Raw genomic sequence first — 12,439 nt, forward strand, 5'->3', positions numbered from 1 at the left:
GTTGAAATTTTGACGTCCATGTTGAATTTGCCACACTACACCCAATTTCACTTATGAGGTGTAAATCGTCTACACCGGGTGTAGTAAGGTGTAGACAATTCAAGCGCGCCCAGTATTGACAATCGAATGATTCGAACAATTTAATATGGAACGCCACAACTGTCTTATGGGTACAAAATATATATCATAGTGTCAAATCTTTATATCATTAAGTCCAATTGATATAACATGTAGTTCATTCTTTATATCATTAAGTCCAATTGATATAACATGCTGTCCGTTCTGTATATCATTATGTCCAATTTATATAACATGTAGTCTATTCTTTATATCATTAAGTCCAATTTATATAACATGTAGTTCAATCTTTATATCATTAAGTCCAATTGATATAACACGTAGTTCATTCTTTATATCATTAAGTCCAATTTATATAACATGTAGTTCATTCTTTATATCATTAAGTCCAATTGATATAACATGTAGTCTATCTTTATATCATTAAGTCCAATTTATATAAAATGTAGTTCATTCTTTATATCATTAAGTCCAATTGATATAACATGTAGTCTATTCTTTATATCATCAAGTCCAATTTATATAACATGTAGTTCAATCTTTATATCATTAAGTCCAATTTATATAACATGTAGTCTATTCTTTATATCATTAAGTCCAATTGATATAACACGTAGTTCATTCTTTATATCATTAAGTCCAATATATGTAACACGTAGTTCAATCTTTATATCATTAAGTCCAATTGATATAACATGTAGTTCACTCTTTATATCATTAAGTCCAATTAATATAACATGCTGTCCGTTCTGTGTATCATTAAGTCCAATTTATATAGCATGCAGTCTATTCTTTATATCATTACGTTCACTTGATATTATATGTAGTACTACTCATACAATATGTAGTGAAAAGGCACAAAAATGATGTCAAAACAATGTATTACTTAGTCTGATCTACATAATATACAGTCAAATTAAACCGCGATATTTTCAAAATACATATTATGAAGTCATTAAAATATGGCATGCTGTCCAAAAGTTACAGTATGAAAACGTTAAGTCAGTACAGCGTATCGTTATGACGAAGTTTTATATTATGTTGAGTTCCGAATGTGTTCATTCGGAAATTGTCGCGCCTAAACGGTTCTAAAAGCAAGATGAATGCCCTGAGGGAATGTCTGATGGAGCTAGGGATACCGAGCGCCTATCCCAATTTTGAAAGAGAAAATATCTCAATTGAGATGATAGAGATACTCTCAGATGAAGAACTGAAAAGACTTGGCGTTGAAACGATCGGATTACGCCACAAGTTAAAAAAACTTGTGCATGGGAAAACATCGGTCACCGAACATACCGCTATATCTATAAGTAAGGAACGAGCCCGATTATTCACACCGTACCATCGCACTGCAGGTGGGAAAAAGATGCGCCGAAAAGACAAGTTCATAACCATGAATTTTTTATGTCTGGCCCATACAGGCCAAAAATGTGTTCCAAATGCACTGGAAAAAGAAGCTCTGAATAAAGCTGGACTTGGTAAGAAAAAAAATTGTTTTAAAAAAATCGGATGATGAAAATGAATTAGCAGCAAAACTTATTTCGCAAGAATTAAATGAAGAAGAGGAAATTGTAGGATTTCCAAAATTAGCTGAGGGGGGTGGCTTTGAACTACTGAGAAGTGCCCAAAATTACAGAGAGTTAACTTTGATAAACTGCGCATGGTCAGCAAAAGAACTGCAGAAAAATGTTAATCCTCAATCAACAATATATATAAGGCCAATCCAAAAAGATCTTTCCACTGCTTCTATAGATAATCCTCATGAGAAGTCTAGTGAATCAAGTTTAGAAGAGAAATGTGTAACATGTGGAAGGAAATTCTTGCTACGAGAACTGAGGAACCACACAGAAACATGTTCGGAAGCTGACACAGAAAATGATGTGCAAACAACAGACATTTTGAATATTAACATACTTCCACAAACCATGCAGACTAGATCTAGCATATCAAGCTCTCAGGAAATGCATGTTGAGGAAGTTGTTATTTTTGAAGACCAGGAATTGTTTTTAGAAAACACTGTAGAAAGTAACCACATCAGTGACCTCGCTGTGACTGAAGTTTTGCCTGAGTCTGTGCAAAATGTTGAAACAGTTTCAGATGTGACCAGCAGAATTATTGAGTTTTGTAAAGTACAAAATATCGCAGATCCGGTAGAAATTTTACGCAAAGTACAGAAAGAAATGGTCACAGGAAGGCCTTTGGAAGTGATTGATATAACACAGAATTCTGAGGGTGATACAAACTTTATTTTAATTGACAGAACACATCTTTTGGAGACTGGTTTTGATGAAATCAAAGCAATCAGTGATGTCCGAAAAACTCTAGAAGTACAATTTTATGATGAGGTTGGTAATGCACTAATAGTTGTGTATTGTGTTGTTAAATGCGCTAGGCAATCATTAAAAATACTTTTGTTTGATGTACTCCAACCCACATTAATATTTCTCAAGGTGGGTAGGTAGGAAGGTTTTTTTTGTAGTATCAAAAAATGAGAAAATTGTCATAAAACTTCAAATTTATTGATGTTTCATGATATACTGGATAAGACAGTTATAATATATATATATATATATATATATATATATATATATATATATATATATATACTTATAAAAAAAAATGAATGTTTAAATTACAAAACTTCTTTAAATTAAAACAATCTCTGTTTCCCTTAACTCCCCCCCCCCCCAAGAAAAAAAACCCTGAAAAAAAATGATTTAAAACTGGGGCAATTTTGATAGGTCAGCCGGAGTACATCAAACATATAATTTATTTATTGCTGACCTCAATATAGTTAAGATGTATTTGGTGTAGTCCGGGGAGAGGGGGGGGGGGGCATAAAGGTATTTTTATTCTTAGTGCTAAATTTGCATTTTTGGCTAGACTATAGACACAGTTACACTCAACTTTCACATATGAGTAAATTTTCTCCTGTTGAATTGAACACTTAACGTAAAGTCACCTTAGGCAAGAAGAAATTGTTTATCTGAATATAATTATTATACCCCCTGCTTGAAAAGTGGGAGAGTATTACCGTTTATAGTAATTGGTATGTCTGTCCGTCTGTTACGCTTCGGGGTACCCGTCTTTTATCCACAACTCCTCTTATTCCACTGAATGAAATTTGATGCAAAGAATGAGTGCACTTAAGCTATGAGAGTTGGATCCCGATGTTTTGCGCAAAATAAAATTACAAAATTTATTAAATTTATGTTTTATAGGTATTAAACAATGTCTTTAGAGCAGGTTTTGGTATATTATATTACATAAAAGTATTAAATAATGCCGAACGACACTAGCTTTTGAGACGGGGGTCTTACAGTTTTGTCTCATTTCTATTGTTATTCATATGCATACCAGTTTTCAACGACTTTGTTTACATCGAGCCGCAACTTGGCCATTTTTCTTATTTGCACAGAATATGTATTTTAACTTAAACTTATACATATCCAAAGGACAATATTGGCCAAGTTGCGGCTCATATCTAATTTTCAAAAAAATGTCCCCAAACTAGGGTCGAAATAGCCACTAAATCAACCGGTCACCCTTACCAAAGCAAAATTATTGCAGCAATATTGCTGCTATATTGCGGCAACATTGCGGCAACACATTTTTGTCACCAGAAACAAGCTTTTTGGGTTAGTGAAATATCACCGCTAGCGGCAACAACTTTTGGTGACATTCTGGCAATACTGCCAGAAAAAATGAAATATCACCGCTAGCTGCAACAACTTCCGGTGACATTCTGGCAATACTGCCAGAAAAAAACTTTCTGGCAACATCTAGGATTACCCATGAGCCATTTGTTGAGCATGCTCAGTCATTTACTTCCTCTTTTTAAATAAAGTGGAGGGAATTCAAAGGCAAGCATGTTTTGCTTCATTACTGACTTGTATCAAGTTGATTAGAGTTGTTAATTGTGTACAGTGGGATTAGTCAAGATGAGTAGTAAGACTGCATAGAGTGGAATGACTAGAAAAAAGAATTTAAGCAGAATTATAGGAATGTGTACTCTTGCTGTTTCCATATCATCAGACTTGGTGAGTCAAAACCAATATTCTTTTTGAGATGAATGATTCAATGGAGATAAAATTGAAAAATTATATGTGTTTCAATTAGTGCTTGTGATGCATGCATACTAGAGTAGCAGGAAAAGATGAATTAAAGCATGTTATTTGAAAATTAATGCAGAGTTGCTAGACATTTTCACAGTGGCATATTAATATTGTTTCTATAAACATTTTTTATGCGCCTGTCTTGATAGATCGGGGGTGCATATTGTTTTTGTCCTGTCTGTTTGTTTGTAAACTTTAACCTTCACCATTACTTTTGAACCAATGAGAGATAAAGATTTCATATTTGGTATGTCTACTCCACTAATTAAGTTCTTTCAAATGACATCAAGGTCAATGACCTTTTGACCTTGACTGTGACCTATATGCTAAAAATAGCTTTTTCGAATATTCATCATAACTTAAAATTAATGAAAGATAGAGACTTTATATTTAGTATGCATAATTCACTAATTAGGCTTTTTCAAGACACCTGAAGGTCAATGAATTTGAGACCTTGGCTGTGACCCATATCCTTAAAATAGATTTTTTGAATCTTGGGACATAAATCTTGAGCCATAAAAGATAGAGAACTTGTATTATGTATGCACCCTTCATTAATTAACCTCTTTCAAATATCACCAAAGTCAATGACCTTGGGACCTTGACTGTGACCATATACTTAAAATAGATTTTTTGAAACTTAGACATAACTTTTGAGTCATAAAAGATGGAGAATTCATATTTGGTATGCACCCTTCACTAATTAAACTCTTTCAAGGAACACCAAGGTCAATGACAATTTGACCTTTACTGTGACCCATATGCTAAAAATAGCCGTTTTGATCCTCTGCCATAAATTTTTAACTATAAGAGATAGAGACTTCATATTTAGTATGCATACTCCACTAATTAAGTTCTTTCAATTGACACCAAGATCATGACCTTGTGACCTTGACTGTAAACCATATGCTATAAATAGCTTTTCAAACTTTATTGCCACCAGGCGCAAAGTGTTTCACAAAACATATCTTGATTTTCATTATATCAAGTTAATCAAATTAATTTTCTATCTGTTCAAAAAATAGCAGAAGAAGCTATTTCTTATTGACCCTGTGGCTTGCTATTGTTTGTTATATTCCTCAGCACTGTTTGTTAATTGTTAGATTGATAGATCATTATTTCTATTAAATACCAATTTATATCTAACTTACATACAAAAAACGATATTGCCGCAATATTGCGGCAATAATGCCGGAAGATGTTGCCAGAAGATCAATATTTTGGTCATGATTTGCAGCAATATTGCCGCAACCCCTTTCTGGCAATATTGCCGCAAAACTAATTAACATACAAAAAATGATATAGCCGCAATATTGCGGCAATATTGCCGGAAGATGTTGCCAGAAGATCAATATTTGGGTCATGATTTGCAGCAATATTGCCGCAACCCCTTTCTGGCAATATTGCCGCAAAACTAATTTACATACGAAAAACGATATAGCCGCAATATTGCGGCAATGTATTGCCAGAATGTTGCTGCAATATTGCGGCAATAAAGCCAGAAGATGTTGCCAGAAGGTCAATATTTTGGTAAGGGCACTGAGCAACAACGATTGATATTATAATCACCTTTCTCACGTGACCTTCTGCTGTTCGATACGCTAATGCTTTCATTGAAAATTTCATTGTGTTTAAGTCTCTGTTGTGACATTATCTATCGTACTTCCAACTTAAAACTATAGGAGATTTTTGCGCAAATTTTAATAGGGTTTGAAGATAATATGTCTCTTATTTATCTTTTTTGCTTTTCATTGGGGGTGTTTAGAAAGAATTCTGGCATTGACAGTGTCATTAGTAAGTAAATGTTTAGGCTTATGTCGCCTCTGTATTATGGTCTGCACAGCGAGACATTTACCCCATCCCTTAACATTAGAATCATTTAATAATTGTGCACCATGAAATCAACACGATCTCTCTCTTTTCCATTTCAATTCGCAATGCGAAATATCATATGTGCTAATGTTTACATTCCACAACCATGCGGTTTAAATGTCTCCGCCTACTTGCAGATACCTTAGATTCGAAAGTGGTCCCGTTCAAATTTCCGGAATTTAAGGCTTTTACATGTTCTTTTCAATTACATTTTCTGTAATTATAGAAATATGTATGACAAAAAATTCTAGAAATAAATATCATTAGCATATGCTTGCACATTAATCATAGATTAATTTTGCGATATATTGTAATGTTAAGCTTAAAATGGGTAGCCGAAAAGGTTCCAAATGACGTATTTAAGTGCACTCATTCTTTCACAGAATCTTTATTACATATTGCCATTGTGACCTCCTGTTTTACTTTTTGATCCGACATATTTTGGGTTTCCCAGCCACAGCAAAACGTGGACTTTGTCATCAGTTATAACCATATGGGAGGCGGGGGTATCAATAATGAGCTCATTGCTCACAGTACCTCTAGTTAATTCATGGACTGGAGTAACTGGGTTCCAGCAAAATTAATTACAAGATTTTAGAGTAATTGAAGCTCACTGCTTTAGAGACCAACCTCATTGGTAACCACTACAGGAGTATATATTGTGCATTTAAGTAGAACAGAACATTCTAAGCCTCTGCTCAGAAGTCTTGATACATTTGATACAAGACAGGTGAATTGATGCTCCCAGTTCAGGTGTCAGCTGGATGAGGTAAAGCATGCTTACTGTAACAATGAATACTTGATATCACAATTACTTAACTTAGCGGAACTCTTTCACAGGTGATATTGAATACAATGCAAGATCGATCATTGTAGAATTTATAAGGGTAGATAAGCAAAAAATCCTGCTGGAATACTTAGTACCTTAATTGCTAAACAATCGCTGAATCAGTCTAATCAATTTTTGAGAGGATTTAATCCGAAGATGTTACATTTTAAATGATATTTTTAACTTAGCAGACTAGTACTCTTCTCATTTAAATGTTCTGTTGAATCATCCTCAGGTAGTGTAGATTCAAGTTTGTTCAAATCATGACCCCTGGGCCAGGGGTTAGGATGGGGTTACAATTATGGCCAATCAAAGTTTTACATAGAATATATAGGAAAAATCTTTTAAAATCTTCTCAAGAACAATAGGGACAGGAAAGATGAAACTCATTTTGGATCATCCTCAGATAGGTAGGGTGGGGCCACAATGGCCGATCAATCTTTAAAAATCTTTTTCTCAAGAATTTATATGCAGTATTGATACGGATGCATTTTCAAGTAATATTAGAATTCAAGCCCTCTCATGACCCCCCCCCCCCACCCCTTCAGTGAACTTTTCAGTTCTGATCTGAATAATGTGCTTTTTCATAGCTGATGTGCTCAGGTGAGCGATGTGGCCCCTGGGCCTCTTGTTTTTTATTATGTAATGAAATACAGTGTTACTTGTGTAACTTGTGTTACTGTTTGTTTCAGACGGCTGTAGACTATGGTGGACCCCGGAAAGAGTTCTTTCGTTTAATGTTAAAGTCAATTAAAGAAAAATATTTTGATAAGGGACTCCGAGAATTAATCTGTGAAGATTACGAAGTTATCGGAAAGACCTTTGGTTTGTATTAATTATTAAATTTGACTCTCGGTATACCTTGTAATCATCATCTTTGCATACTTCAATACTTGGTACTTTTTTATGAAGAATTTTAGTCAATTTTAGTTGCTCTTAAGCAAAGAGCTGTGTCAGGCAATTTACTATCAGCCAAATAGTTCATACTTCCATGACCGCATGGCACAGTGGTTAGATCATCTGCTCTAGAGTTGCAAAGAAAGGAGTCAATCTTTACGTTGAAGGTTTGAATCCCACTGCGGGATGTAGAGAGCGGTCCTTTGGATGAGACTGTATAAAACGAAGTCCCGTGTAGCAGTAGGTGCTGGCACGAAAAAGGTCCCCCCCTGCTCAATGGCCCCAAGTGCCGAGTATAGGACAAAATTTGCAGCTCAGCACCGGCAAATGGTGGCGTCTCCATATGAGTGAAAAATTCTCGAGAGGGACATTAAACAATACACAATCAATACTCTTCACTGTAATTAAATGTACCATATATTGTCCATATATATCATACTTTGAAATATGTACATGTAATTTAAATTAAATTCGCATCCTAATTTATTTTTTATGCCCCCCCATGGCAACAGTTGCACACATTAAACTTAATGTAACATATGAATAGGAATTTGCAGGTCAAGTTCAAATTTTGTCATGGTCTGATGATTTTTAACAGTTTATAATCCTTTTTAACTTTCATACAAATTTAAAAATATGGCATTTGAAATTCTGTCTGCCTGCAGGGGCATTTGTGTCAACACATCTGGTTTAACAAAAGAGCTTTGCACTGGAGAGATCATTTACTCTGGACAATTCTTAAAATTAAGAAAAAAAAAACCAAGAACAGAATGAATTCAAATAATTGATTCCCAATAGGAAGAGTGGTAATATTAATGTGACAAACTAGAGGGAAATCTTTATGCTTGTAGCTGTACAAGTGTCATAATTATATGTTTTATGTACTAGTATTATGATGCAGGATGTATATGTAGACTTTGAAGTTAAAATGCAGGTTGATGGAATTTTTTTTTGCTGTATTTCAGCTTTAAGTATTCTACAAAATGGCCAAATTCCAACTTTCCTAGAGCCAGAGATAATCCAGAAGGTATTTTCTGATTCCACGGACCATCCATGCATCACAAGTTTGAGAAAAGGACTTGAGACATTGGGATTGTATACAGTAATTTTTTTTTTTTATGAATCCAGCAGAAGCAAACTTTTATTCCATATGACTAATTAATATTCTTATTAAAATAAAATTAGTTCCTGTAATACATGTACATGATTTCTAGTTTATAAGAATGTTTTACAGTTCTAATTTTCATGTACGGTAATGTACCGGTAATTATTTAGTTTCAATCATCTTTAAGACTAGACATGACAGAAAGGACATATCACATAACATATATCGTAGAAACGGTCAATGTTTTGATATTTAATTAGGTAAATGCATAGAATGTGGCACTATAGGAAAAAAAAATATTACAAGAAAATGAATGCACAAGCAAGATATTATTGATAATTCTAAGCTCTGAGTCTCAAATAGTTGAAAAGGTCAAAATTGCCAATGTTTTTATCCTCATATAGTACACAATGCTCAGTGCTGTATAAAAAAAGTTGACCCAATATTGCCTCATAGGGGCATAGATGTTTCTAAAACATTTCTTGTCATTTGAGAAAAATGTTAATAACATAATTCTGTACAAAATTGGTTATAATAGTAAATCCCTAAAAATCCCTAAAAGGAGGACAGTAAAACAAACTTTAAAAAGTGAAGTTGTATGTTTTTTACACCTTTAATCTGTTGTTTATTTTTTCCAGATTGGTGTGCAGCTTCCAAGTTTTCTTTACCTTTTCCAAAAACATTCTACATCATTGACATTCAGGATGCTTACAACACTTTTGAAACCTGAGTTTTCATTAGAGGGCAGCAACAACATTGAAGTGGAGAAGAAAGTTTATGCTGCATTTGTCCGTTATTTAAGAGAAGTTGCAAGTAAGATTTAAAGTCCATAAAATTTATTAAATTAGAAATACAGAAATTGCTAGACACACAAAAAAATCATATTTATTTAGTTTCTTATCCATACTTGCAAAATCATGCTTGAGACAGGTGGATTTTATTTTTCAAAAGGCTCGGGTGAGCTTTTCTGATTACACTTTGTCCTGCGTCTGTCTGTCTGTAAACTTTTCACATTTTCGACTTCTTCTCAAGAACCACTAGGCCAATTTCAACCAAACTTGCCACAAAGCATTCTTGAGTGAAGGGGATTCACGTTTATACAAATGAAGGGCCACACCCTCATTCAAAGGGAGATAATTGGGAATTTATGAAAATTTGGTGGCATGTTTTAAAAAATCTTCTTCTCAAGAACCACTGGGCCAGAAAAGCTGAAACTTATGTGGAAGCATCCTGGGGTAGTGTAGATTCTGAATTGTTCAAATCATGACCCCCCGGTGTTGGACGGGGCCACAATAGGGAATAAAAGTGTAACATAGAGATATATATATATATATAGGAAAAATCTTTGAAAATCTTCTCAAGAACCACTGGGCCAGAATAGCTGAAATTTATGTGGAAGCATTCTGGGATAGTGTAGATTTTAAATTGTCCAAATTATGATCTGCGGGGTACAATGGGTCACAGTAGGTCACAAGGGAAAAAATCTGGTTAAGAATAGTGCTAGCATGGTCATGCAAAGCTTCTCATGTGAGTGATGTGGCCCATAGGCCTCTTGTCATAAAGTAGTGTTTAGCTCAGTTTTAAAGAAATCATTTAAGATATTTTTACCAAACTTCATATGTTGATACATACTGATGAGAGCTATTCAACTATTTCAACATTTTACCTTGACCTTGAACTCACTTTTCCTAAAATGACATAAATTAGTGTCAAACTTCATATACTGATACATACTTATGTAAGCTGCTAAGCATTTCAGCTGCATCACTATTCAAGAAAATCTGAACAAATTTCATAATTATAGTTTCTAGTTATATGTAAGCATCCACAGGTAGTGTAGATTTAAGTTTGTTCAGTTCATGCCCCCTCCCTTTAGGGATAGGTTGATACCACTCATATAATACTAAATTGGCCTAATTGTGCTCAGATGAGCGATGTGGTCCATGGGCCTCTTGTTTCAGTTGGTGCATCTTGGGGCATATCTATAACATAAATTACATAGATAACTTTAATAAACCACAGGGGGAATTGCAAATGAACAGACTGCACAAACGGAGAATAATGAATGTGTTTTGAATTTTCATGCTTTTATAAGAAACAAATTCTGTGAAGTGAAAAGGATAAATTTGATTTTAATTTTTCTATGGGCAACAATATACATGTACAAGTATGATAAATCCCAATGTTATATAATTTTTTTGCAGGTGGTCGAAGAGAACACTTATCCATAGGGAACATTTTACAATTTGTAACTGGAGCTGAAGAAGAGCCAGTTTTAGGGTTTCAAATACCACCTACTATTCAGTTTCCAGAAGTAATTAATTCATTTATTCCAACAGCAAACACATGTATCAACTCTCTCCAACTGCCACGACCAAAGCCAAGCATTGATACAAATCTTCCAGAAGATAAAGAGCTGTTTGCTTTGTATGATTACGCATTCTTAAATTCTTATTATGGTTTGCGGTCATTTTTTACCAATTTTTATTGCAAGGCATTCATTAATTATTACCTTGCAAAAACAGTTTTTGTCTGGTTCATGGGCCTCTTGTTTTAAATTTGTCTCCAAATTTGTAGAAATATCATCTACTATATGGTCAGTAAGTCAAAAAATAAAAAGTTCAGACAGTCTGAAGGGTTCTTTAAACAAATGTATAAATGTGATTACAGTTTGATTACATTTTTCAACCAGAGACATTTTGTCAAGGTTCAAGAATTGATAATAATATACAATGTACTGAAATAAAACCAACCCATTTTTAGTAATGTTGAGATTGTTGTAAAAATTTTTCCAAATTTGTTTTTTTTTCCATTTTCAGTGTTAACAAGTGGGTATATGCTTTATGTTCAGAGGTACTTTACATGCATGTATTACTGATGCTAAACCAAAATTTGAGTGTCAAGTGAAGAGTTCAGCATTCATTGTTAGGCTATGTCAACAAGGCTTTTAAGTAAAAAAAAATCATATTTTAAAAGGTATGACCACTAAATTGAAAAATATGTTAAATTTTTATTATTATTATTATTATTAATTATGATATAAATTAAATTCCCTTTCAGTGTCTCATTTTTACATGAACTATGCTATATTTAGCTAGGTAGCCTCGTTTTCAGTTTAAGATCAATAGCCATTGACATGGTATTCTTCACGGTATAGCATGTTCGACATGGTATTCTTCATAGCCTCATATACCCCTATTATGCTGATGTTACATGTATGACATAAACCATAATTTTGTAACATGTAATGTTGATTTTAGACATATATATGTACTTTTGAGTCGCAGACCATGTAGTTTTGCAGACTTTGACAATTTATCATATTTTTTTTATTACATGGTATCCGAATTTCTCTTTGTTTTCATGTCATATCAAAACTTTATGAGGTTTTGCATGTAATGTTTACAGTCCTTAATTTCCTGTACTTGTTTTCAGTATTCCTTGTTCAAGTTTCACAACTATAAATTTAAAATTATTTCAGCAATCTTTGAATGAAAAATCCACATAGTTTATTGGTTATTTTTCATATCTTTGTACATTATG

General features: G+C 33.7%; 1 protein-coding gene across 1 annotated transcript; it reads left to right on the forward strand.

Annotated features, from left to right (window-relative positions):
* The first annotated feature begins 1,177 nt into the window (after positions 1-1,177).
* On the forward strand, positions 1,178-11,685 carry LOC134253423 (uncharacterized). Its single transcript, XM_062735948.1, has 6 exons — positions 1,178-1,556; positions 1,831-2,423; positions 7,587-7,719; positions 8,757-8,893; positions 9,535-9,709; positions 11,101-11,685. Exons 1-6 carry the CDS (start codon positions 1,178-1,180, stop codon positions 11,451-11,453), a joined length of 1,770 nt encoding a protein of 589 aa, XP_062591932.1. The 3' UTR covers positions 11,454-11,685.
* The last annotated feature ends 754 nt before the right edge of the window (positions 11,686-12,439 follow it).

The sequence above is a fragment of the Saccostrea cucullata genome, unplaced genomic scaffold, assembly GCF_032062105.1.
Source record: "Saccostrea cucullata isolate Sc308-1 unplaced genomic scaffold, CSIRO_AGI_Scuc_v1 ctg3585, whole genome shotgun sequence".
NCBI classification, from domain to species: Eukaryota; Metazoa; Mollusca; class Bivalvia; order Ostreida; family Ostreidae; genus Saccostrea; species Saccostrea cuccullata.

Excerpts from the sequence above, each read along its gene's own strand:
- LOC134253423 (XM_062735948.1), top strand. The coding sequence starts at position 1,178 with ATGAATGCCCTGAGGGAATGTCTGATGGAGCTAGGGATACCGAGCGCC. Across the intron at positions 1,557-1,830 it reads TCTGAATAAAGCTGGACTTG|ATAATCCTCATGAGAAGTCT; the intron begins GTAAGAAAAAAA and ends CTGCTTCTATAG. Across the intron at positions 2,424-7,586 it reads AAGTACAATTTTATGATGAG|ACGGCTGTAGACTATGGTGG; the intron begins GTTGGTAATGCA and ends TGTTTGTTTCAG.